This window comes from Prunus mume, linkage group LG3, assembly GCF_029339155.1.
Source record: "Prunus mume cultivar Tortuosa linkage group LG3, ASM2933915v1, whole genome shotgun sequence".
In the NCBI taxonomy this organism is placed as follows: Eukaryota; Viridiplantae; Streptophyta; class Magnoliopsida; order Rosales; family Rosaceae; genus Prunus; species Prunus mume.
Genome location: NC_142700.1, coordinates 5,741,128 through 5,763,307, shown reverse-complemented (window position 1 = coordinate 5,763,307; position 22,180 = coordinate 5,741,128). Strand labels below are relative to the sequence as shown.

The following is a 22,180-nucleotide window of genomic DNA, read 5'->3' as shown; positions in this document are numbered from 1 at the left end:
AGAGAGAGCTTGGAGAAGAAGCTGACTGTCTTAATTAGCTCAGCTCCAAAACATGCATATATTGTGATTCTGACAAAACCGTTAGGAATAGAATATTCCTCATTACATCACTCAATCTTAGCCATTCATGCACTACCCTATGAGATAATGACAAGTGGCATAAGCTAAAACATTCTCTGCTATACACTTGGACTATGATCCAACGCAGCCTTTTAAAGAATAGAACCTTCCTATTCTAATTACATTTCAGCAGACTCACTTATACACCAACAGTATCGTACTTATGCCGTAAACTGCTTCCATAAAGAAATGAAGAGGATAATAATAATGCAACTTACTAAACTAAATTGATTTATGACAAGTTGTTGTTTGTAGGAATAGGATTAATCAAAGAAAAATTGTACGCATCAAGCAACTTTGTCTAAATACGCTTTTTTTAATTTAAAAAGAAGAAGTCTTCCCAACGGCAATCACATCTCGAATTTCATTTCATATTAATAATGCAGTCATTCTCTAAGAAACCAATTGCTCATACCGTCTAATTTTATGTTAGATTTAATTTAATTTTAGGATAAATAATGACCAATTTGCTCTCATATTTAATGGAAATATATATTGACAGAATGTAACGGTATGACCAATGGAACGAATAATATAGAGTTGATGGACCATTTAAATGAATAATTTAATTAAGAGACCAAAATGTAAATCGAATATAAGTTTGAGAACCATTTGAGTAATTTACCCATACTCTAAAGAAAATGGTGGCTTAATGTTACAACAACAACTCGCTAGTCAAGGAGGCTTTGTGGAGACAGCAAAAAATTACACTGCAGAAGAACTTGGGAAGGCCACAAACGATTACCATGAAAGTAGAGTCCTTGGAGAACGAGGCTATGGAATAGTTTACAAGGGAGTATTGCCAGATAACAAAGTGGTTGCCATAAAGAAGTCCAAAATTTGTGTTCAAACCCAGAAGGAGCAGTTTGTTAATGAGTTATTGTTCTTTCTCAAGTCGACCACAGAAATGTGGTGAGGCTATTGGGTTGCTGTTTAGAGACATCTGTGCCTTTACTAGTTTATGAGTTCATCACCAATGGTACTTTTTTTGACCACATCCATAACAAAATGGAGAAGGATCATCGTTTTCCTTGGATTTGCCTTTGAAGATTGCAGCAGAAACAGCAGGAGCACTAGCATACTTACATTACTCATCCGCTCTCATGCAAATCACACACCGAGATGTGAAAGCAACAAACATACTGTTCGATGACAATCACTCAGTTAAAGTGTCACACTTCGGCACTTCACGATTGATCCCTTTGGATACTTAGACCCTGAATACTTCCTTACAAATCAACTAACTGAAAAAGTGACGTTTATAGCTTTGGGGTCGTTCTTGTAGAATTACTAACAAGCAAAATGGCACTTTCTTTTGACAGGCCAGAGGAAGAAAGAAATCTTGCTAACTTCTTTGTTCGTTCGATGGAGGAAGACTGCTTGAACCAAATTCTTGATGATGGCATATTCAATGGTGGAAACATTGAAACAGTTAGAGGTGTGGCGAATCTTGCAAAAAGATGTTCAAGGTTAAAAGGGGAGGAAGGGCCTATCATGAAAGAAGTAGCATCGGAGCTAGAGGAAATGAGAGTTAGGGTGAAGCAGCATGCATGGGGAAATGCTGATCTCTGTCTAGAAGAGACGGAGTACTTGCTGGGTTCACCAATTAATTCAGAAGCTTTTAGAATCTGTTCGTCTCTAACAAACACTACATTACATACAAGAAGTTGTCCAATTAACACAAGATAAACTAATTAATAAACTGCATGCAGTATAGACTAATTGCTACATCAAAACGATTTGCATGAAATTTAAGAGACTGGCAAAAGGAAATTGATCTATAGCATGTTACTTCTTTATGCTTAATCGATGGTTTTGCACAATTATACATGTTACTTGTATAGATGGTCAATTAGTTCCTGTTTCGAGATTTACTAAATTGCAAGGGGTATTCTGGTTGAAAGAAAGCGAATGGCATCCGTAAATCAGAAGGAAACAGACTTCAATCATCAAAAAGTTGCTAATCTTACTTTAATTGACGATTTTGATCTTTTGCTGCGGTTTGTGACGGTTTCATGATCTTTAGTGACAAAATTAAGGTCCCATTTTTGAGAATTAGCTGCGGTTTTTCTCGTCACAAAGCGCAGCTAAAGAGCTTCCGCTACGGTACCAGGAAAACCGCCGCTAAAAGTCGAAAGCAGTTTTTAGTTCCTACCGACCATTGACAATTGTTGAAATTTTAAAATTTTATTTTGTTGGTGTTTTATGAAAATTGTTGGGCATATATATATATATATATATATCAGTCTCTTTCTATTGAGGGATCCCTCAAATAATTTTATTTGAGGGACGCCCTTTAGGGTACCATACAATTTTTTTTTCAATGATCCAAACCATCTATTTTTTAGGTCTTCATTCATAGATCATCCTTACAAAAAATTAGACAAATCGGAAACCATTTCGACATCCAATTGTGTCCTACAAAATCAATGAACACGGTGCTTCAAAAAAATACTAAAATTTCAATAAATCAATTGAATGGTCAAATGATATCAGATTCAAGTGATTTTTTGTAGAAATGATCTTTGAATGTGTATTCACAAAATAGACGGTTTAGATTAGTGAAATACAATCCGGAGTGAGCCCTACAAAGGGTGTCCTTCAAATAAGCTTATTTGAGGGATTCCTCAATGGAAGCTCTCTATATATATATATATATATATATATATATATACATTTATAAGGTGTACATATTGTTGTGGTAAATGTTTAAATATATACACATATTTTGTCGTAAATTACAGGAGAATAAAGAAAATATTCGCTATCCATCTATAAGCAAAATATAAATCACCACATAATTGCTTTCCTCAGTGGCTTGCACGTAAATGCCCACAAGCTCACTCACAGGGATTTGCCTACTAAACAATATGGCTATTGGAAAGCAAATGTATGCCAATGCATTTGTGCACAGGAACATCAAATGCAGCAAGACAGGAAGATAGCAGAAATGAAATTTAAACATGATGAACTTAAAGTAATGTCCTTCCGCCTTCTCTGCCAATGTCACATTCGCTCTAAGATAAATTTGATCCAATCTTGAAATAGAAAAGTTTGAAGGAGGGCAAAATTAAGGAATAATTATACTACTAAATTTTAGTAGTTAACAGGGATCAAAATGAAGTTTTTTAAAATGGATCAATAACAAGATCTACCTCAGAATTTAGCCACGCCTTCAGCAAGTGATTAAGAAAACTAGAGGAGCTTGAAAGGAGGGTTTTAACAAGAGTGTTTCAAGAATTAAAAAAAGCTTGGCATCATGTGGTCAATTAATCCCAAACATCAAATACATTATAGCAAGACTATGGATGATAGCAGAAGGGAAGTTTAAACACTTTCAACTCAACTATATGTGTACAGTATGATTTGGAATTAAGACATGATGCACTTAAAGTAATGTCCTAACCCTTCTGTACCAATGACACTCAATGTAATGTTCTTCCCCTTTGATGTACCCTTTGGCAACTCTTGGCATTAACTTTTAGATGCTTATAACATGTCACCGACATAGTTAAGTACATGTTTCCCTAATATAAATGAGATCGAATCTTGAAATAGAAAACTTTAAATGAGGACATAAATAAGAAAGTCTCTAAAACTAAAGTCAAAGAAGATAGCTTAAACAGAAGGAATAATTCAACCACTAATTTTTAGTGGCTACTAGGGATCAAGATTCCACTTCCCAGTACATATTTAAGTTTATGAGGCTACCTTCTTGTATCCTTTTATTGGACCAGGCACAGATAAAACTCCACTACGAAGGTAACTTACATAATTGGAAGTTGGAGCCCACAAAATGAAGTTTTCAAATAGATCAATAACAAGATTTACCTTAGTGATTAGACAAGCCTTCACCATGTGATTAACAAAACTATAGGAGCTTTCATACAACTTTACATACAAAACTCACACGCCACTACATTGGGTCCGCCATTAATATGAGAAGTGTTAGTGGGTAGTCTTGTCTCTGTAGTTTTCAACCTCTCTTATGTGAGAATTTTATTTGTATTGTTATGGTTTGGTTTTTCCAAACTTTATCTCTTTTTGGTTGTTCTGAGTTTTCGCTCTTATTTAGGATGCCTATGCCAGAGTTTCTTCGATCATGCGTGATCATTAATCGATGAGTCCCAAATTGTCATAATTTTGATGTTAAATCACTCTATTATTATAATGACCATTTGTGACTATTTTGTATTGACATTTTGTGGGTAATGATTTTTGTTGTTGTTGAAATATGAATGCAATTCCATAATTTTTTTTATAAAAAGAAAAGATAAAAAGAAGATAAAGACAAAGAGAGACAAGAAGAGAGAAAGGGGGTAGGAAGCTTATGATCGGCCACAATTTCTTTCTTTCAATAATAAACTTACTGATTACTGATATATGTTGATTGCAACATTGGTTCAGTTGAGTCATACTAAAATAAGCTCTTATAACTCAAAAATCATATACGATAACCCAATAATAAGCTTCCATTTTTTTATATACCTAATATCCTTCAATTATATATATATATATATATATATATATATATATATCCCAATTCTCATTTAACAGACTCCTGTATATGTTATGTTATGGCTAATATACCTAGATGAGATTATTATCCATTATGTACTTATTCATACCGTAGTTATTCATTCGCTAGGATTTTATCTCTAGTTGGGATTTTACCTAATATCGCCCTAGCTCGGATTATTATCCATTACTTTCTATTTATAAAATTAAATAGTAAATTAATATGTTATGGATAAAATACGTAAAATTGTTATCAATTATTAAAAAATAGGTAAATTATAATAAAAAACAGGTAAATAATATGATGACTATCCCATACAATTTGCTGGAGGTAAACACATAATCAAAAGGTATAATAAATGGTGGTTGACTCGCATACAATATGCTGGAGGAAAAAATAATAACAATAAATTGGGCAAAATTTAAGAGATTTTCTATTTAAACCTCATACTTCTCTTAGTTCACCCCAACTTTTAATTTTAATTTTCACAATTTCTAAGAAAACCCCACTATCTTCCCAAATTACCCTTAAATACACCCCAAGCTGAAAAAATAAGAAATAAAAGAAATTTTCTATTTAAACCCCACAAGCTACCCTTAGAGGAAGACGTACCTTCTGCAAGCTCTAATGCTAATTGCTAGACATTTTATCATTTTCTCTCTTGAGTATTTAATAATGACAATGAGGTATTTACAATGAGAATGAGAATGAAGTTGGTACGAACGTTCCGTGCGAGAGGAGATAAAACTGGTACTTGAAGTTGCTACACTTTGCACTAGGAGTAGGCCATCTGATCGGCCGTCAATGGAGAATATATTGAAGTTTTTATCAGAGTGGAAAAGCAACAAGAAAAATAACCCAACTATTGAAGCAGCAGCAGTAAGATTATGATTTTAGATGCATATTGAAATTCCAAAAGTGACAATAATATCACTATTCCCAGCACACAAAAAACGCAAACAAATGGAACCCCAAATCCGAACTTTCATACTTTCTAGAGAAAGAGAACAGCTTTACCAAAACATCAAGTATAAAAATAAATATAAAAAAAAATAAACAAAACAAAACAAAACAAAAGCAATCAACAAAGGGAAAAGATTAAGATCACTACAACCAAACAATCAACAAGTCTTTCCATCAGCTCTCACGCAGATTTTAAAGAGGCATGCTCTTCAATGTTCTACGTCTCTGGCAATACGATGTAGAGGAGTTTGTATTTTTCTAAAACTTAATATGAAAAGCGGTGGGGTGTGTGGGTGTGTGTATAGATGTACTAGGGTTAAGTCTTAAGTTGGATGACCTTTTTTTGTCTTTTAACACAATAAAAAATCTTAGAGCTTAATGATTTAAGTATTGGGGTGAACTAAGAGAAGTGTAGGGTTTAAATAGAAAATCTCAAATTTAAAAGCTCCATAAAATAAGTTGAATTGTAAATAGGGGTAATTTTGGAATCTAAAAATTACAATAAATCAAAATTCAACCTTGATTAGATAACTTACTGAGTTGAATCATAGTCATCGGGTTTTACTTAGAAAAATTGAGTTTTATTTGTAGAAAAAATAAAAGGATGACTTGCAGACGGGTAAGGCAATATGAATTTTATAGGAAAAAGCCAAATTTACTTTATTTTAAAAAATAATTTATTTGATAGTGAGAAATCGAGTATTCATAACAAATTGTAGCCAAGCAGAATATTTAACTTTTAATTATGTAATAAATCCATAAATTTATTTTGCAAATTTTAGTCTTGTGTTTTTCAAGTTCGCGAGAAGAGTTTAATATATCACTTTCCCTCTTGAACATCAGAAAAATGTGCACATATATCGAGAATGGAACCATGTTCCCAGGTTCCTCTTTATTATATGCGATAATGATTTATAACAAGTTACTTGTAATATTGCTAAAGAAACTGTGTTTGCATAATAATTTCCGATTTTATTATCATTGTGAATATATGGTCCTTTGTGAAATATTTTTCTGGTTAAAGGTACAAATTCTATTTCTGCTTTTGGATCAGATTTGTTGCCAAATAAAATTTGTTAAATTAAACGTTAGATATATCTATCTCACACAAAAACTTATATGTAGTACTACATCTAGTCATTCCATTTTTTCTTTCTCGTATTTAATCACAAATCTGATTCGAGGATTTTGTCATTCGTACATGCATATATTAATTTACTATATATAAAAACTGAACTATTTTGCATCATATTGTTGAGAAGTTTTGCTTTGAGGTGTAACGATTTTACTATTTGGGAGGAGGAAGGACCTTCTTGATTCGAGACTCATCTTCATGAAGATTTGGTTGTAACTCTTTCTTGATACTATTGATTTGCATGCAATTAATGTAGCATAGAGAATTATGATTATAAATAGTAAATACTACCAAGAAGTGAGCGAAGAAAAGCCACCTTGTTGTGGAAAAATACCCTAGAAAACAATGAAGGTACCACTACTCGCCATTCTCTGCGTGTTTTCGCTCTCAATATCAAGGGCAGCTTCCGATAATCCATTTCTCAATGACTTTCTCCAATGCCTTCCACAAAAATCTGAGCCCACTTACCCGATCTCTGACGCCATTTACACTAAAGAAAATAGCTCGTTTCAATCAGTTTTGCTGGGATACATAAGAAATAGAAGATATTCAACCCCTACAACTCCAAAACCTTTGGCTATCGTAGCAGTCAAGCATGAATCTCATGTCATAGCAACCGTGATTTGTGCGAAACAACACGGGTTGCAAATTAGAATCCGAAGTGGTGGGCATGATTATGAGGGCCTATCATACGTATCGCATGTCCCCTTTGTCATTCTGGACATGTTTAATATGCGATCCATCGAAATCAATGTCACAGATGAGAGCGCTTGGGTTCAGGCAGGGGCTACAATTGGTGAACTTTATTATGAAATTGCAAATAAAAGTAAGGTTCATGGGTTTCCAGCTGGAGCTTGTCTAAGTCTTGGTACTGGTGGTCACTTTAGTGGTGGTGGCTATGGGTACATGATGAGAAAATATGGGCTCTCAGTCGATAACATTGAAGATGCTAAAGTAGTTGATGTGGATGGGATTACTCTTGATAGAAAGTCCATGGGAGAAGATAGTTTTTGGGCCATTAGAGGAGGCGGTGGAGCAAGCTTTGGAGTCATTTTGTCATGGAAGATCAAGTTGGTTGCAGTTCCAGCCAAAGTGACTGTGTTCAATGTTAAGAGGACACTAGAACAAGGAGCTACAGATATAATTTATATGTGGCAATTCGTAGCACCAAAGCTGCCTCAGGACATCTTCATCAGAGCCATGCCGCAAGTGAAGAACAATACTGAGGGCAACAAGACTGTGGAAGTATCCTTCATTGGTCACTTTTTGGGACAAAGCGGTAAGCTTCTTCCGTTGATGAATGAGAGTTTCCCGGAATTGGGTTTACAACAAAGAGATTGTTTTGAAATGAGCTGGGTAGAATCCACTGTTTTCTGGGCTGACTACCCTGTTGGAACTCCCCTAAAAGTGCTACTTGACAGGCCAAAGGGCCCAACAATGTTCTTCAAAGTTAAGTCTGACTATGTGAAAGAACCAATTTCGAAACAAGGAATAGAATCCATATGGCAGATATTACTCGGGATAGAGAAAGTGTGGATGCAATGGAACCCCTACGGTGGAAGAATGAGTGAGATTCCTGAGTCAGAAACACCATTTCCTCACAGAGCTGGAAATATATTTGCGATTCAGTATTGGTTGTTTTGGGTGGAACAAGGGGCTGATACCACCAACAAGTACATTGACTTGTCAAGAAAATTGTATCAAGGAATGACTCCATTTGTCTCCAAGAGCCCAAGAGAGGCTTTCCAAAACTACAGAGATCTTGACATTGGCGCTAATCTGGATAATCAGACTGGATTTGAAACTGCTAAAGTTTATGGAAGCAAATATTTTAAGGGTAATTTTAATAAACTGGTACTTGTGAAAACTGTCATGGATCGTCAAAACTTTTTCAGGCATGAACAAAGCATCCCACCTCTTTAGAGGGAAAGAAAGTGACAAGAAGATAGAATAAGAAGCACAGTATGCTCATGATATATGGGCTAGCTTCGATAGTAAGCTCATGATATATGTATATAGGCAAGCTTCGATTGCTAATATTATGTCATACTGAAAAATTGAGTGTTTATTTATACAAGTCGATACAAAATAAAAGAAAATAACGGATTTAACTCTTAATTATGTAATACATCCATACGTTTATGCATAATATTGTACTACGTCTGTGTTTGGAATATTGCGAATAAGTGGCCCAAGATGTTCTTATAGTAAACTTCCATAATTCGATGTGGTAATCAAACATATATGAATTAGAGATCTTCACTTTCCCTCATTGAACAACAACAAACATGATTACTAATCTATAATGGGAATTAAAATAAGGAGTTGGATTTCGATAACGGATTACTTCACATAAAGAAATGAAAATGCAAGTGGAGCCCATATAAAATAAAAAATTCAACTCATGATTTTGGAGGAATTGAACTTTTGGGTGTGAGGTGGTATTCTAATTTCTGAAAAATTAACCCATCTTTTTTTTCCCCCATTATATTCTCACAAAATTTTTAAAATTCAAAATTTGCCATCAACTTTAGGGATAGGCATGGTTCGATTTGGTCTGGTTTTTCCCTCGAATTGGAACCGAAATTATGTAAGACCCGTGTCTTGGGGAAACAATAACGGTGAGCAATCCCACATTGCTCGAGGAGGGAAAGGTGAAGTGCCTTATATGTGTGGGCACTTCTCTTCCTAGCAAGAGGCCTTTTGGGCAAGATAGCTAGCATTAGCTTGAGCCCAAGAACAAAACTGTGAGGGGGCAAGCCTAAAGCGGATAATATCTTGCAAGGGAAGTCGGGTCATGACGAGGACATCAATAAAATTGGAATGATACAGAGAAGATTAGCATGGCCCTAAGGGGGTTGGATTGTGTGAAGTGCCTTATATGTGTCTGGACACTTCTCTTCCTTGTAAGAGGCCTTTTGGGCAAGATAACATTAGCTTGAGCCCAAGAACAAAACCATGAGAGGGGAGGCCTAAAGCGGACAATATCTTACTATAGGATTCAAGTCGTGACAAATTGAAACTTACACACGGTACAATTCAATTCAATTTTCATAGAAATTGTTTAGAATAACCGAACCAAATTGGACCTATGTGATTCCGGTCCAATTCAGCCAATTTTAGGTTGGAAAGATAAAAATATGAAGATGTGAAGAATATAAGAATTGGGAAGAGAAAAAGAGGTATAAGAGAGAAACAAAGGTGGAACCATGAATTTTTCAACTAGTAGGCTAGCTAAAGTTATTAATTACCTTAAAATCTTTTATTTTTTTTATTTTTACTTCCAGTTTCTATATTCTTTCTAGAAATAAAAGTATACATTAAATCATATAAATCACGCTAGTTCATAATTTCATTGACTAATTTTCAATACCTTTTTTTTTCTTTTTATACAAGCGATATTTGTGGATAGGGAAATCAGACCTAGGACCTCGAGTGCATGGCTAAATACTAATTTCCAATAAGGTTTAACATAAAACAAATAAATATTAATGAAACCATAAAGCACATATTATAAAATGAAAAATATATTCAACAACATAATTGAAAGTGTATCTATTTTATTGTGTATTTTAATTGATTTCTTGCAACTAAACTCATAAAGAATTGAACTTTTTTGGACTAGTAATAGGTTAATATATATTAGGTTATGTTTAAAACAACTCAAATATACAGGTTTTATTTTTTAATCCCCAAAACTCCCCCTAGGCTAAGCCCACCTTAGTCATTAAGGTAGTTCTATCCATGGAGAGAAAGAAGTGAAGAGATGAAGAGAAAGATAAATAGAAAGAAATACGTGGAAAAGAGAGAAAGATGGAAGCTCAACAAGAACAGGTGTGGTTCACTGAAAAGTAAAAGAAGTTTCTAGAGTTGTTATTGAATTGGGTATAAATTGGAACTAAGATATTTGGGTATTAATCAGGCTAAAATATTAAGATATTAATTTGAGTTGCTAATGTTATTTGAATATTAATTAAGTTTACTACTAATTTTGGATATAAATGAATAAGTAAACTTAACATAACTGGTTCGGTTATATTTAAAACAATTTTTAAGGATTAGTGGCGTCTTGCATTGAGAATGGGTTTTGGTTAGCGCTTTAGTAGATTGAGAAAATTGAAAATAGATGGGTGCAGTGTCGAACTTCTTGTGGGCTTGCTGCGCCCACCACTGTTGAACTTGTTGAATGTCTTTTAATTCTTTTACTTACAAATGTCTACAATGAGTTGAATCTTCAGTTTTGTTTGCAAAATTATCTTCTTAAGATTGCCATTAAGGAAACAGAGGAATTGTATTCTGGTAACAAGGGGAGAGCACGCATAACATAATTGATTTTGAGAACATTACTTGAATTGACAAGAAAACAAGAATACGTCCTTAAGTCTTAAGTTTAGGCTTCAAGAATTCGACCAAAAGAAGAGTTAATTTATCATCTATACAAGTATCATATTGTATAACTGTGCAATACAATATGGTACTTGTATATATTATAAATTAACTCTTCTTTTGGTTGAAAGAAAGTGAATGACATCCGTAAATTAGAAGGAAAGAGACTTCAATCAGAAAAACGTAGCTAATCTCATTTTTAATTGACAGTTTAGATCTTTCGCTACGGTTTGTGACTGTTTCGTGACATTTGGTGACGAAATTAAGGTCTCAATTATGCAAAATATATTTAGCTGCGGTTTTTTTGGTCGCAAAGTGCTGCTAAAATATCTTCGGCGACGGTTTATAAAAACCGCCGCTAAAAGTCGAAATTAGCTTTTAGGTCCAACCCCTATTTAGTGGGGTGTTATTTTTGAAATTTATTTAGTTCGTGTTTTATGAAAATTGTTGGGCATATACATAATCTAAGGTGTACAAATTGTTTGTAAATGTTTATATATATATTTACATATTTTGTTGTAAATTTGGGGAGAAGAAACAAAATAGCCGCCATCCATCGTATAAGCAATTGTCTGTAAATGACCACATCGTTTGCTGTCCTATATGGCTTGCATGTAAATGCCCACAAGCTCACTAACAGTAGTACGATTAGCTTGCTAAACAATAACACCACTGGAAAGCAAAAGTAAGTCAACGAAGTTTAAACATCAAATGCATTGTAGCCAGAGTCAGGAAAGATAGCATGAATGAAGTTTAAACATGCTCAAGTCAATTATTTGTGCACTATGATTTGGTAATAAGACATGATGAACTTAAAGTAATTTCCTTCCCCCTTCTCTGCCAATGACACTTAATGTAACATTCTTCCCGTTTCATAAACTTCATATGCCCAAGGTCACAAGAATACGGTTTATACGTTTTCCTGGCTGCAATGCCAGTGTTTTGTTGCTCAAAGATAAATCTGATCCAATCTTGAAATAGAAAAGTTTGAAGGAGGGCATAATTAAGGAAGTCTCTAAAACTAAATTCATAGAAGATAGCTTAAACATAAGGAATAATTCTACCACTAAACTATGGTCGTTAATAGGGATCAATATTCCACTCCCCAGACCATATTTAAGTTTAACCTAACTTCTTGTATCCTTCTATTGGACCAGACACAGATAAAACCCCACTAGGAAGGTAACTTCCATATATACATACAAACGAAGTGTTTTAACTGAAATTCAAACTCATAAGTGGAGGCTGGAGCACAGAAAATCAATCAAAGCCCCACACAGTTTAAAATGAAGTTTTTAATGGATCAATAATAAGATCTACCTTAGAGATTAGCGAAGCCTTCTGCAAGTGATTAAGAAAACTAGAGGAGCTTGAAACGAGGGTTTTAACATGAGTGCTTGAAGAAAGAAAAAAGTACGGCACCATGTGGTCAATTAATCCCAACATCAAATACATTATAGCAATACCACAATTAGAAATCAAATGTATGTCAATGCATGTATACACAAACATCAAATACATTATAGCAAGACTATGGAAGATAGCAGAAAGAAAGTTTATACACTTTCAACTCAACTATATGTGTACATTAAGACATGATGCACATAAAGTAATGTCCTCCCCCTTCTGTACCAATGACACTTAATGTAATGTTCTTCCCCTTTGACATACTCTATGGCAACTCTTGGCATCAACTTTTAGATGCCTAAAACGCATCACCAGGACATAGTTACGTATATGTTTCCCTAAGATAAATGTGATCCAATCTTGAAATAGAAAACTTATATGAGGACATAATTAAGGAAGTGTCTAAAACTAAAGTCAAAGAAGATAGCTTAAACAGAAGGAATAATTCTTCCACTAATTTTTAGTAGCTACTAGAGATCAAGATTCCACTAAGAAGGTGACTTACATAATTGGAAGTTGGAGCCCAGAGAATCAATGCTTATCCCTCACAAAATTTAGAATGAAGTATTCAAATAGATCAATAACAAGATTTACCTTAGTGATTAGCCAAGCCTTCTCCATGTGATTAACAAAAGTAGAGGAGATTTCATACAACTCTACCACCAAAACTCAAACGCCAAAAACCTTTGAACCGAGGATTTTAACACGACTGTTTAAAGAAGAAAAAAAGCTTGGCATGTGGTCAGATTAATCCTAAGTTATTTTTTTATTTTATTGGCCTGCATCACTCTCCCGACTTGTACTCATACATCTCCATTGAAATAATTCACAACTGTTATCACTCACTCTATTAGGCATTTCATCCCTTCCAAAACCATGAAAACAAATGACATAAATCTTAAGATCGTCGCATGAAATAAATCTTAGTTACATGCCAATCATTTCATTTACAGATTGTTTCCGATCAACTTTTGAAAAAAGATGCAAACTTTGATATTTTACAGAGCGCGATGTATGGAAATAGAAAGACAAAAAATGAAGATGCAATTTTCAACCAATTAGATATCCATTGTAAACACCAGTGTTTACCTTCTCTTTAGTAACTCGACAGAGGTTCCACGGCGGCTACGGTAGTGCGAGCGGCGACGTCGTCTTGGGAGTTAGGTTTAGGGATTTTCTCTTATCGAATTGATTTGGGGATTTTTGCCGTAGTAACCGCAATCAATTTCTCTGTAAGCAATGGGTCGGGTTATAATCAGATTTGGGCCATACGAGTCTTGTTGTGGTCCAAAGATGTGGCTGCCCATTGAAAGTCAAACTGTTGACCTCGACATAACTTTTATCCTTCATTTTTTTCATTGTTTTTGTTTTAGTTTTATCCATTTTTGTTTTCATTGTCATAAGGTTCTAAGTTTGAGTCTCCCTCTCCATAATTAGATTAATTTAGAGTAGTTTAGATTATTACTTGTATTAAAATAAAATTTTTATTTATATATATATATAAAAATAAACATTTTCTCGTAAAAATTGTTTACATAACAAAATAAATAAAAAATGCTTGGTCACAAGCAGGAATTGCTATGAAATGATTTACTCAACATTATTGTTTATCATTCTAGCACGGACCTCAAAAAAGACCCATGGACTCCATGAACGTAAGGTAGAAGGTCCCTTTGAACTGTGTGACCCATGAATGGTGAAAGAGGACTGCAAATCTGAGGAAGTGATTTTTAAAAAATAAATAAAACAGTTGTAGTGATAATTTTGATTACATAAAATTTCTTTAAACGACCTAACAAGGAGTGAAAACCAAAGCCTAAGGGATCTACCTGTTGAAAATTACCACCACCATTGCCAGCCAAGTAGCAATCTACCTACTTGAAATAAATAATTGATCAATAACGACTCCTAAGATGCACTACCAAGTACCAACCAAATACCTCCTCCTGCTTGCTTTCATTGTTCTTGTTATAATCCCGTTGCTTACTTATAACTTGCTCAACCAATCTTCGCTCTTGAGTTAAGGACAAGTAGAAAATTTCTTCAAAATCTTCTTAAGTTCATTATTTTAAGTTCTAAGGGCTTTGATTGATGTACCGTCGCCTCATGATCAGTGAACCGTTTTCGTCATCATTATCATGTGAAGCTCTTTATTTAGAGTGTCATTGATGAGCAACTTACGGAGTTAGATGCTCGTATTAATGGGGTAAACATGAGTTGCTTATTTGTTTGGCATGTTTTTGATTGTATTGAAAATGAAGCTATAATGCTACGTTTTCAAAATATGAAACATTTTCTCGTCGTGGCCAATTGTAATTTGTAATATTGTTTTTAACAAAATAAATTATGAATGAATGTACTATTGTTTCATTTTCAATGTTATTTTAATCTTTAAAAAAAATTTGAATTTTTACTCACTATGACCCTACGAGTTCATATTCCTGGGTCCGTCCCTGATTCTAGCCATAAACTAATTGCTACATCAAAAGGATTTGCATGAAGTTTTAGGTGGGGGACATTCTGCTCCCGCTGGTTCTCCCTCCCTTCCTGGCTTGATACAATACAACCCATTTTATCGCTCACCGAAAGCATCTAACTTATCCGGTTACGTCAAATAAAACCCTTCCTTACTGGCCATGGTTTGTGGAAATATGTTGATGGTACCTATCAGCCACCCACACCCACCACCACAACCAAAACCACCACTATTCCTTCCTCCGACTCTTTTGATTCCTCCTCTACCACTACTTTCCCTTGAGCCTAATCCTGAAATTCCTGCTTGGAACTAACGGGATCAGCTGGTGGTACTAATATATATATATATATATATATATATATATATATGTTTCAATATTTCCTGCTAAATATCCAAACTTTTTTTTCTTCTAAGAATACTACATTGGCTTCTTACCTAAGTTACGTCGATGCTGGAAAATCTAAAATTGGCTTTTCACCTGATGTTGGGATTTCCTTACTGTCTTTCAGATATTGATGAGTGCAAGGATTCAAACCCCTGCCCTATCGGAACGTGCAAAAATTTATTGGGACATTATTCTTGTAAATGTCCCAAAAGGGTACAAATGTGAAGCCATGGATGAAAAGAAATGCATCAAAGACAACAATCTTTCAAAGATCATTCTCCCGCTCGTTATTTCATTGGGTATAGATATATATCTATATGCATTTTAATTTGCATGTTAACATAGCCTAAAATTTATTTTACTCGTCGAGACAGTTTTGGATCAAAATCCGAGATTCTCATAACGTATTATTGCAGAAGAAAACATCAACACATAAGTCATGCTAGCTAGCCTGTTCCAATTTCAGCCTTTTTAATACTAAACATTTTTAACAGCTTAGAAATATTGATTAATCTCAGTAAGAAGACCCAAATATGAAACAAACTCAAATGTGGTAGTTGTAATTTCGACCAAAAAAAAAAGTTGTAGTTGTAATTCTTTTAATTACTGCAGGTGCCAGTGGAGGCCTCTTGTTTTAGTGGTTGGAAGTTTATGGATATATTGGGGTATGCAGAGAAGAAAGTTCATCGAACTCAAAGAGAAATACTTCAAAGAAAATGGTGGCTTATTGTTACAACAACAACTCGCTAGTCAAGGAGGCTCTATGGAAACAACAAAAATCTTTAGAGCAGAAGAGCTTGAGAAGGCCACGAACAACTACCACGAAAGTAGAATCCTTGGAGAAGGAGGCTATGGAACGGTTTACAAAGGAATATTACCAGACAATAGCGTGGTTGCCATAAAGAAATCAAAAGTTAATGGTGCATGCGCCGGCTCAGAGTGAGGATTTTATTAATGAGGTGATTATTCTTTCCCAAATCAAGCGTAGAAATGTGGTCAGGCTCTTAGGTTGTTGTTTAGAGACACGTGCACCGTTACTGGTTTACGAGTTGATTGCTGAGGGCACTCTTTCTGAGCACATCCATAACAAAAGCAGCCTAATTAACATCATCACTTTCACGGGAGCTGAGATTGAATATAGCGGTAGAAACAGCAGGAGCACTGGCATATTTACACTCATCTGATCTCGTGCAAATTATCCACTGCTCTCGTGCAAATTATCCACCGAGATGTGAAAGCAACAAATATACTACTAGATGAAAATTACAGTGCAAAAGTGTCTGACTTTGGGGCTTCAAGATTGATCCCTCTAGATCAAACTCAACTAACAACGTTAGTGCAAGGAACACTTGGATACTTAGACCCCGAATACTTCCTCACGAATCAATTAACAGAAAAGAGTGATGTATATAGCTTCGGAGTTGTCCTTATGGAGTTACTGACAAGCAAAGTAGAGCTTTCTTCCGCCAGGCCCGAAGAAGAGAGAAACTTAGCAAGCTTCTTGTTTGTTCAATGGAGGAAGATCGCTTGAAGGAAATTCTTGATGATGACATCGTTAACGAGAGTAACATTGAGACGCTAAGAAACTTGGCAGAACTCGCAAGAAGATGTGTAGGTTGAAAGGGGAGGAGAGGCCTAGCATGAAAGAAGTGGCAATGGAGCTCGAGGGAATGAGAGTTACAGCAAACCATCCATGGGGAAAAGCTCAAGTTTCAAGTCCAGAAGAGACTGAGTACTTGCTTGGGTCAGCTATGAATTCAGAGGCTTATTTTGTGGATGTTAGAGGTGATGGTAGTTCTAGAGATACAACTCTTGGGACAACCACTGGGTATGATATCATGCAGATCCAATTGGCCATGCCTGATGATGATGGGCGATAATGGATCAAGACCCAAGTATTACTTTGTTATCTTTCGTCATTTCAATTTGTACTTCTGTAATTTGTTCCATCTGATATATAATTATATCAAGTAACAGTTTCTATTAAGAAATGAGAAAAATATATAGTTTTTATCAGAAATAGAAAGGGGAAGATCTCACTATACTGTTACTGATTTTTCTTATGGTATGAATATGCCTGTGCTGATTGGTTATTTTTAATTGTTAGGCCGGCTCCCAATTCTTTATAATTAGACCGACAAGATTATGGAACTTTTAGAATCTGGTCGCCTCTAACAAACATTACTTTTACATGCAAGAAGTTGTCCAGTTAACACAAGAGAAACTAATTAATAAACTGCATTCAGCATAGACCATAAACGTAACTAATTGCTACATCAAAAGGATTTGTACGAAATTTTAGGGTGTGTAGCAGAGGTGTAGGTGGGGGAGACAAAAACAGCACGTAAGGAAATTGATCTACAATTGGGGACAATATCGGTGTTGCAAACATAGACAGATGTAAAAGAAGTTGATGTTCCATCTATGCAGTTGAACAAATGCTCTTTTGTAGTGAAGGGGCTGGTATTAATGTATTTTGCCTCGGCATATGCCTTTGCACAGATGACTAATTATACCAACATTATATCAAGCATCATGTAATCTTTTATATCTTATGCAAATTCGAATTTGTTGCTATAAACAGCTTTGATTGAATTCTTTTGGTACTTATACTTTATGTTTTCCACACGTTGCTGGTATAACTTCCCAAGCATTTTACGCACTAGGTAACTTGCTTTCTGGGTTCATAATCACTTAAGGAGAAGGCTATCAGAGTTCACTTAAGGAGAAGGCTATCAGAGTTCCCCTACATCTATAATTTGGCAGCCACATAAACTCTACTTATACATTTAAGAAGTTAAGGGCCCGTTTGATAACTATTTCAATTTTAATTTTTAGTTTTTAGTTTTTATTTTTTATTTTTCATTTTTTAGTGCTAGAGTATAGAAGAAAAAGAGAGAGAATGGAAGTGAGAATAAGAGTGGAGATGGAATTGAGAGGGGAGATGACATGAGAGGATGGGAGGAAGGAGTAACAAAAGTGAAAACAAAAACTTGAAAGTGAAAACAATTTCAAATGGATTTCGTTTTAAGTTTTTGTTTTCACTTTTGTTAGTCCTCCCTCTCATCCTCTCCAATCTCATCCTCACTCTCATTTTCCTCTATACTTCAGCAAAAAAAATGAAAACTAAAAATTAAAATTGAAATGGTTATCAAACGGGCCCTAAGTTACTAAAGAAACAAAAGAAGAAACCAAGTTTTTTTTCTTTCATCAATTCTATTGCACAGATATACACCATGTTACTTGTATAGATGGTAAATTAATTCTTGTTTCGAGATTTACTAAATTGCATGGGGTATTCTGGTCGAAAGAAAGCGAATGGCATCTGTAAATCAGAAGGAAAAATACTTCAACCAGAAAAACGTAGCTAATCTTCTTTTAATTGACGGTTTCAATCTTTGGCTACGGCGTGCGACGGTTTAGCTACCTTTAGTGACGAAACTTAGGTCCTAATTTTGGACCGTAGATTTAGCTGCGGTTTTTATCGTCGCAAAGCGCTGCTAAAAGTGGTTCCCCGACGGTCCCCAAAAACCGCCGCTAAAACTCGAAAACAGTTTTTAGCTCCTCCTTCGCACGGAGAGTCCATATTTATGAAATTTTCAAATTTTATTTTGGTTGGTAATTTGAGAAAATTGTTGGGCACATATATTATTTGGTGTACAATTGTTGTGATAAATGTTTGAATACATATTTTGTTGTAATTGGGGGAGAAGAAATAAAATAGTCACCATCCAATAAGCAATTGACTCTAAATCACCCCATAATATCTTTCCTCTGCAGCTTGCATGTAATTGCCCACAAACTCACTCACAGGGATTTTCCTGCTAAAAAATACAACCATTGGAAAGCAAATGTAAGTCAATGTGTGGGCACATGAACATCAAACGCCTTGTAGCAAGACTCAGGGAAGATAGCAGAAATGAAGTTTAAACATGTTCAACTCAATCACATATGGTTAAGTATATGTTTTCCTCGCTGCAATACCAGTGTTTTAGTTCCTCTAAGATAATTAAGGAAGTATCTAAAACTAAATTCATAGACGATAGCTTAAACATAAGGAATAATTCTACCACTAAACTTTAGTAGTTAATACGGATGATCCACTCCCCAGACCATATTTAAGATTATAACCCTAACTTCTTGTATCCTTTCTATTGGACCATACAGATAAAAACCCACTAAGAAGGTAACTTCCATATATACATACAAACGAAGTGTTTAACTGAAATTCAAACTCATAATTGGAGGCTGGAACCCAGAAAATCAATCTAAGCCCCACAAAATTTAAAATGAAGTTTTTAAATGGATCAATAATAAAATCTACCTTAGATATTAGCCAAGCTTTCTGCAAGTGATTAAGAAAACTAGAGGAGCTTCAAACGAGGGTTTTAACATGAGTGCATAAAGAAAGAAAAAAAGCTCGGCATCATGTGGTCAATTAATCCCAAACATCAAATACATAATAGCAATACGACCATTAGAAATCAAATGTATGTCAATCCATGCATACACAAACATCAAATACATTATAGCAGAAACGAAGTTTAAACACTTTCAATTCAATTGTATGTGTACACTATTATTTGGAATTAAGACATGACACTTCATGTAATGTTCTTCCCCTTTGATGTACCCTATGGCAACTCTTGGAATAAACTTTTTGATGCCTAAAATGCGTAACCAGGACATAGTTAAGTATATGTTTCCCTAAGATAAATGCAACCCAATCTTGAAATAGAAAACTTTAAATGAGGACATAATTAATGAGGTATCTAAAACTAAATTCAAAGAAGATAGCTTAAACAGAAGGAATAATTTTTCAACTAATTTTTAGTAGCTACTAGAGATCAAGATTCCATTTCCCAGTACATATTTAAGTTTATGAGCCTACCTTCTTGTATCCTTGTATTGGACCAGCGACAGATAAAACTTCACTAAGAAGGTAACTTACATAATTGGAAGTTGGAGCCCAGAGAATCAATCTTATTCCCCACAAAATTTAAAATGAAGTTTTCAAATAGATCAATAACAAGATTTACCTTAGTGATTAGCCAAGCCTTCTCCATGTGATTAACAAAACTAGATGAGCTTTCATACAACTCTACCACCAAAACTCAAATTCCAAAAACCCTTGAACCGAAGATTTTAACATGACCGTTTAAAGGAAAAAAAAAGCTTGGCATGCGGTCAGATTAATCCCAAGTTCTTTTTTTTCTTTTATTGGCCTGCATCACTCTACCGACTTGTACTCATACATCTCCATTGAAATAATTCACAACTGTTATCTCTCACTCTATTAGGCATTTCATCCCATCCAAAACCATGAAAACAAATTACATAAACCTTAATATCTTCGCATGAAACAAATCTTAGTTAAATGCCTATCATTTCATTTACAGATTGATATCGGATACTCTAAATAAGTTAAACACAGCCACAGCCAAAATCAAATTCAGTTCTTCAAACATATTGAGTTAGAATCCTACATTTACTACTACAACAAAATAAGTGGGAGTGAGGCTATATAAGCCTGCGAATATATATATTTTTAAATAGGGGCAATTGCCGCCTACATTGGGTCCGCCATTAATGTGAGAAGTGTTAGTGGGTAGTCTTGTCTCTGTAGTTTCATGTTTTCGATCAACTTTTGAAAAAAGATGCAAACTTTGATATTTTACAGAGTGCGATGTATGGAAATAGAAAGAAAAAAAAAATGAAGATGCGATTTTCAACCGATTAGATATCCATTGTAAAATCCAGTGTTTACCTTCTCTTTAGTAACTCGACAGAGGTTTCCCGGCGGCTACGGTAGTGCGAGCGGCGACGTCGTCTTGGGAGTTAGGTTTAGGGATTCTCTCTTGTCGAATTGATTTGGGGATTTTTGCCGTTGTAACCGCAATCAATTTCTCTGTAGGCAATGGGTCGGGTTGTAATCAGATTTGGGCTATACGTGTGGTCTTTTTTCTTTTCTAGACATTTGACTTTTGACCCACAATATTGAAAGTCAAACTGTTGACCTCAACATAACTTGATCTGATATCATTTTATCACTCAATTATATTATTGAAATTTAAGTAGTTTCTTGAAGCATCTTGTTCATTGATTTTGCTGATCTCAATTAGATGCATTAATTATTTCTAATTTGCATGATTTTTTGCAATGATGATCTCTGAATGAAGATTTGCAATGATAATCTCTGAATGAAGATGTGAAAAATAGATGATTTGATAGGTGAAAAAAATTTCATAGGATACCTAAGGGATGTTACTCAAATAAAATTATTTGAAGAATCTCTTAATAAAATGAGACTATATATATAACATGTATATAAAGTTTAATGTTATTTTCCATCCTTTCAATTTATACTTTTGTAATTTTCTCCATCTGATATATAATTCATAAACTGCATGCAGCAGCATAGGCTAATTGCTACATCAAAAGGATTTGCATGAAATTTTAGGCGGGGGAGACAAAAGCAGCACGTAAGGAAATTGATCTATAATTGGCATTTAGTGTCTGGAAGTAATATTATTTATAGTATTTTTCTGAAGCCATAAATTTTATGTACAATAAACAAATACATATGGGTTTGGAAGCCCATGAATGCCAGTGAAGAAAAACAGTCAAACCATGCAGGCAAAGGTTTCATCCCCTTTGACCGTTTTTCCATTACAAGCCAAGGCCTTCCAGCTCTCATGAAGGAAAAAAACACATAAAAAAACCAATTTGAAGTCAGGATCAAGTACACATATTTGATTTTTGGCCGGCCCAAAACAAACAAAAACATGT

General features: G+C 34.7%; 1 protein-coding gene, 1 long non-coding RNA gene and 3 pseudogenes across 2 annotated transcripts; 4 read left to right on the top strand and 1 right to left on the bottom strand.

Moving 5' to 3' along the window:
• Positions 1-772: 772 nt before the first annotated feature.
• Positions 773-1,809, top strand: LOC148918509 (Protein kinase superfamily protein). The gene is made up of 2 exons (XM_089048645.1): positions 773-1,032; positions 1,443-1,809. Exons 1-2 carry the CDS (start codon positions 773-775, stop codon positions 1,807-1,809), a joined length of 627 nt encoding a protein of 208 aa, XP_088904771.1.
• Positions 1,810-7,082: 5,273 nt separating this feature from the next.
• On the top strand, positions 7,083-8,660 carry LOC107880797 (berberine bridge enzyme-like 17 pseudogene; annotated as a pseudogene).
• An 871-nt stretch (positions 8,661-9,531) lies between these two features.
• On the top strand, positions 9,532-9,624 carry LOC148918508 (U6 spliceosomal RNA; annotated as a pseudogene).
• Positions 9,625-16,058: 6,434 nt separating this feature from the next.
• Positions 16,059-17,271, top strand: LOC107880653 (wall-associated receptor kinase 5 pseudogene; annotated as a pseudogene).
• A 1,674-nt stretch (positions 17,272-18,945) lies between these two features.
• LOC148918507 (uncharacterized) lies at positions 18,946-21,313 on the bottom strand. Its single transcript, XR_016125093.1, has 2 exons — positions 21,159-21,313; positions 18,946-19,212 (listed from the first exon to the last, which is right to left on the bottom strand). It is a non-coding gene; the product is annotated as an uncharacterized LOC148918507 (long non-coding RNA).
• Positions 21,314-22,180: the final 867 nt, after the last annotated feature.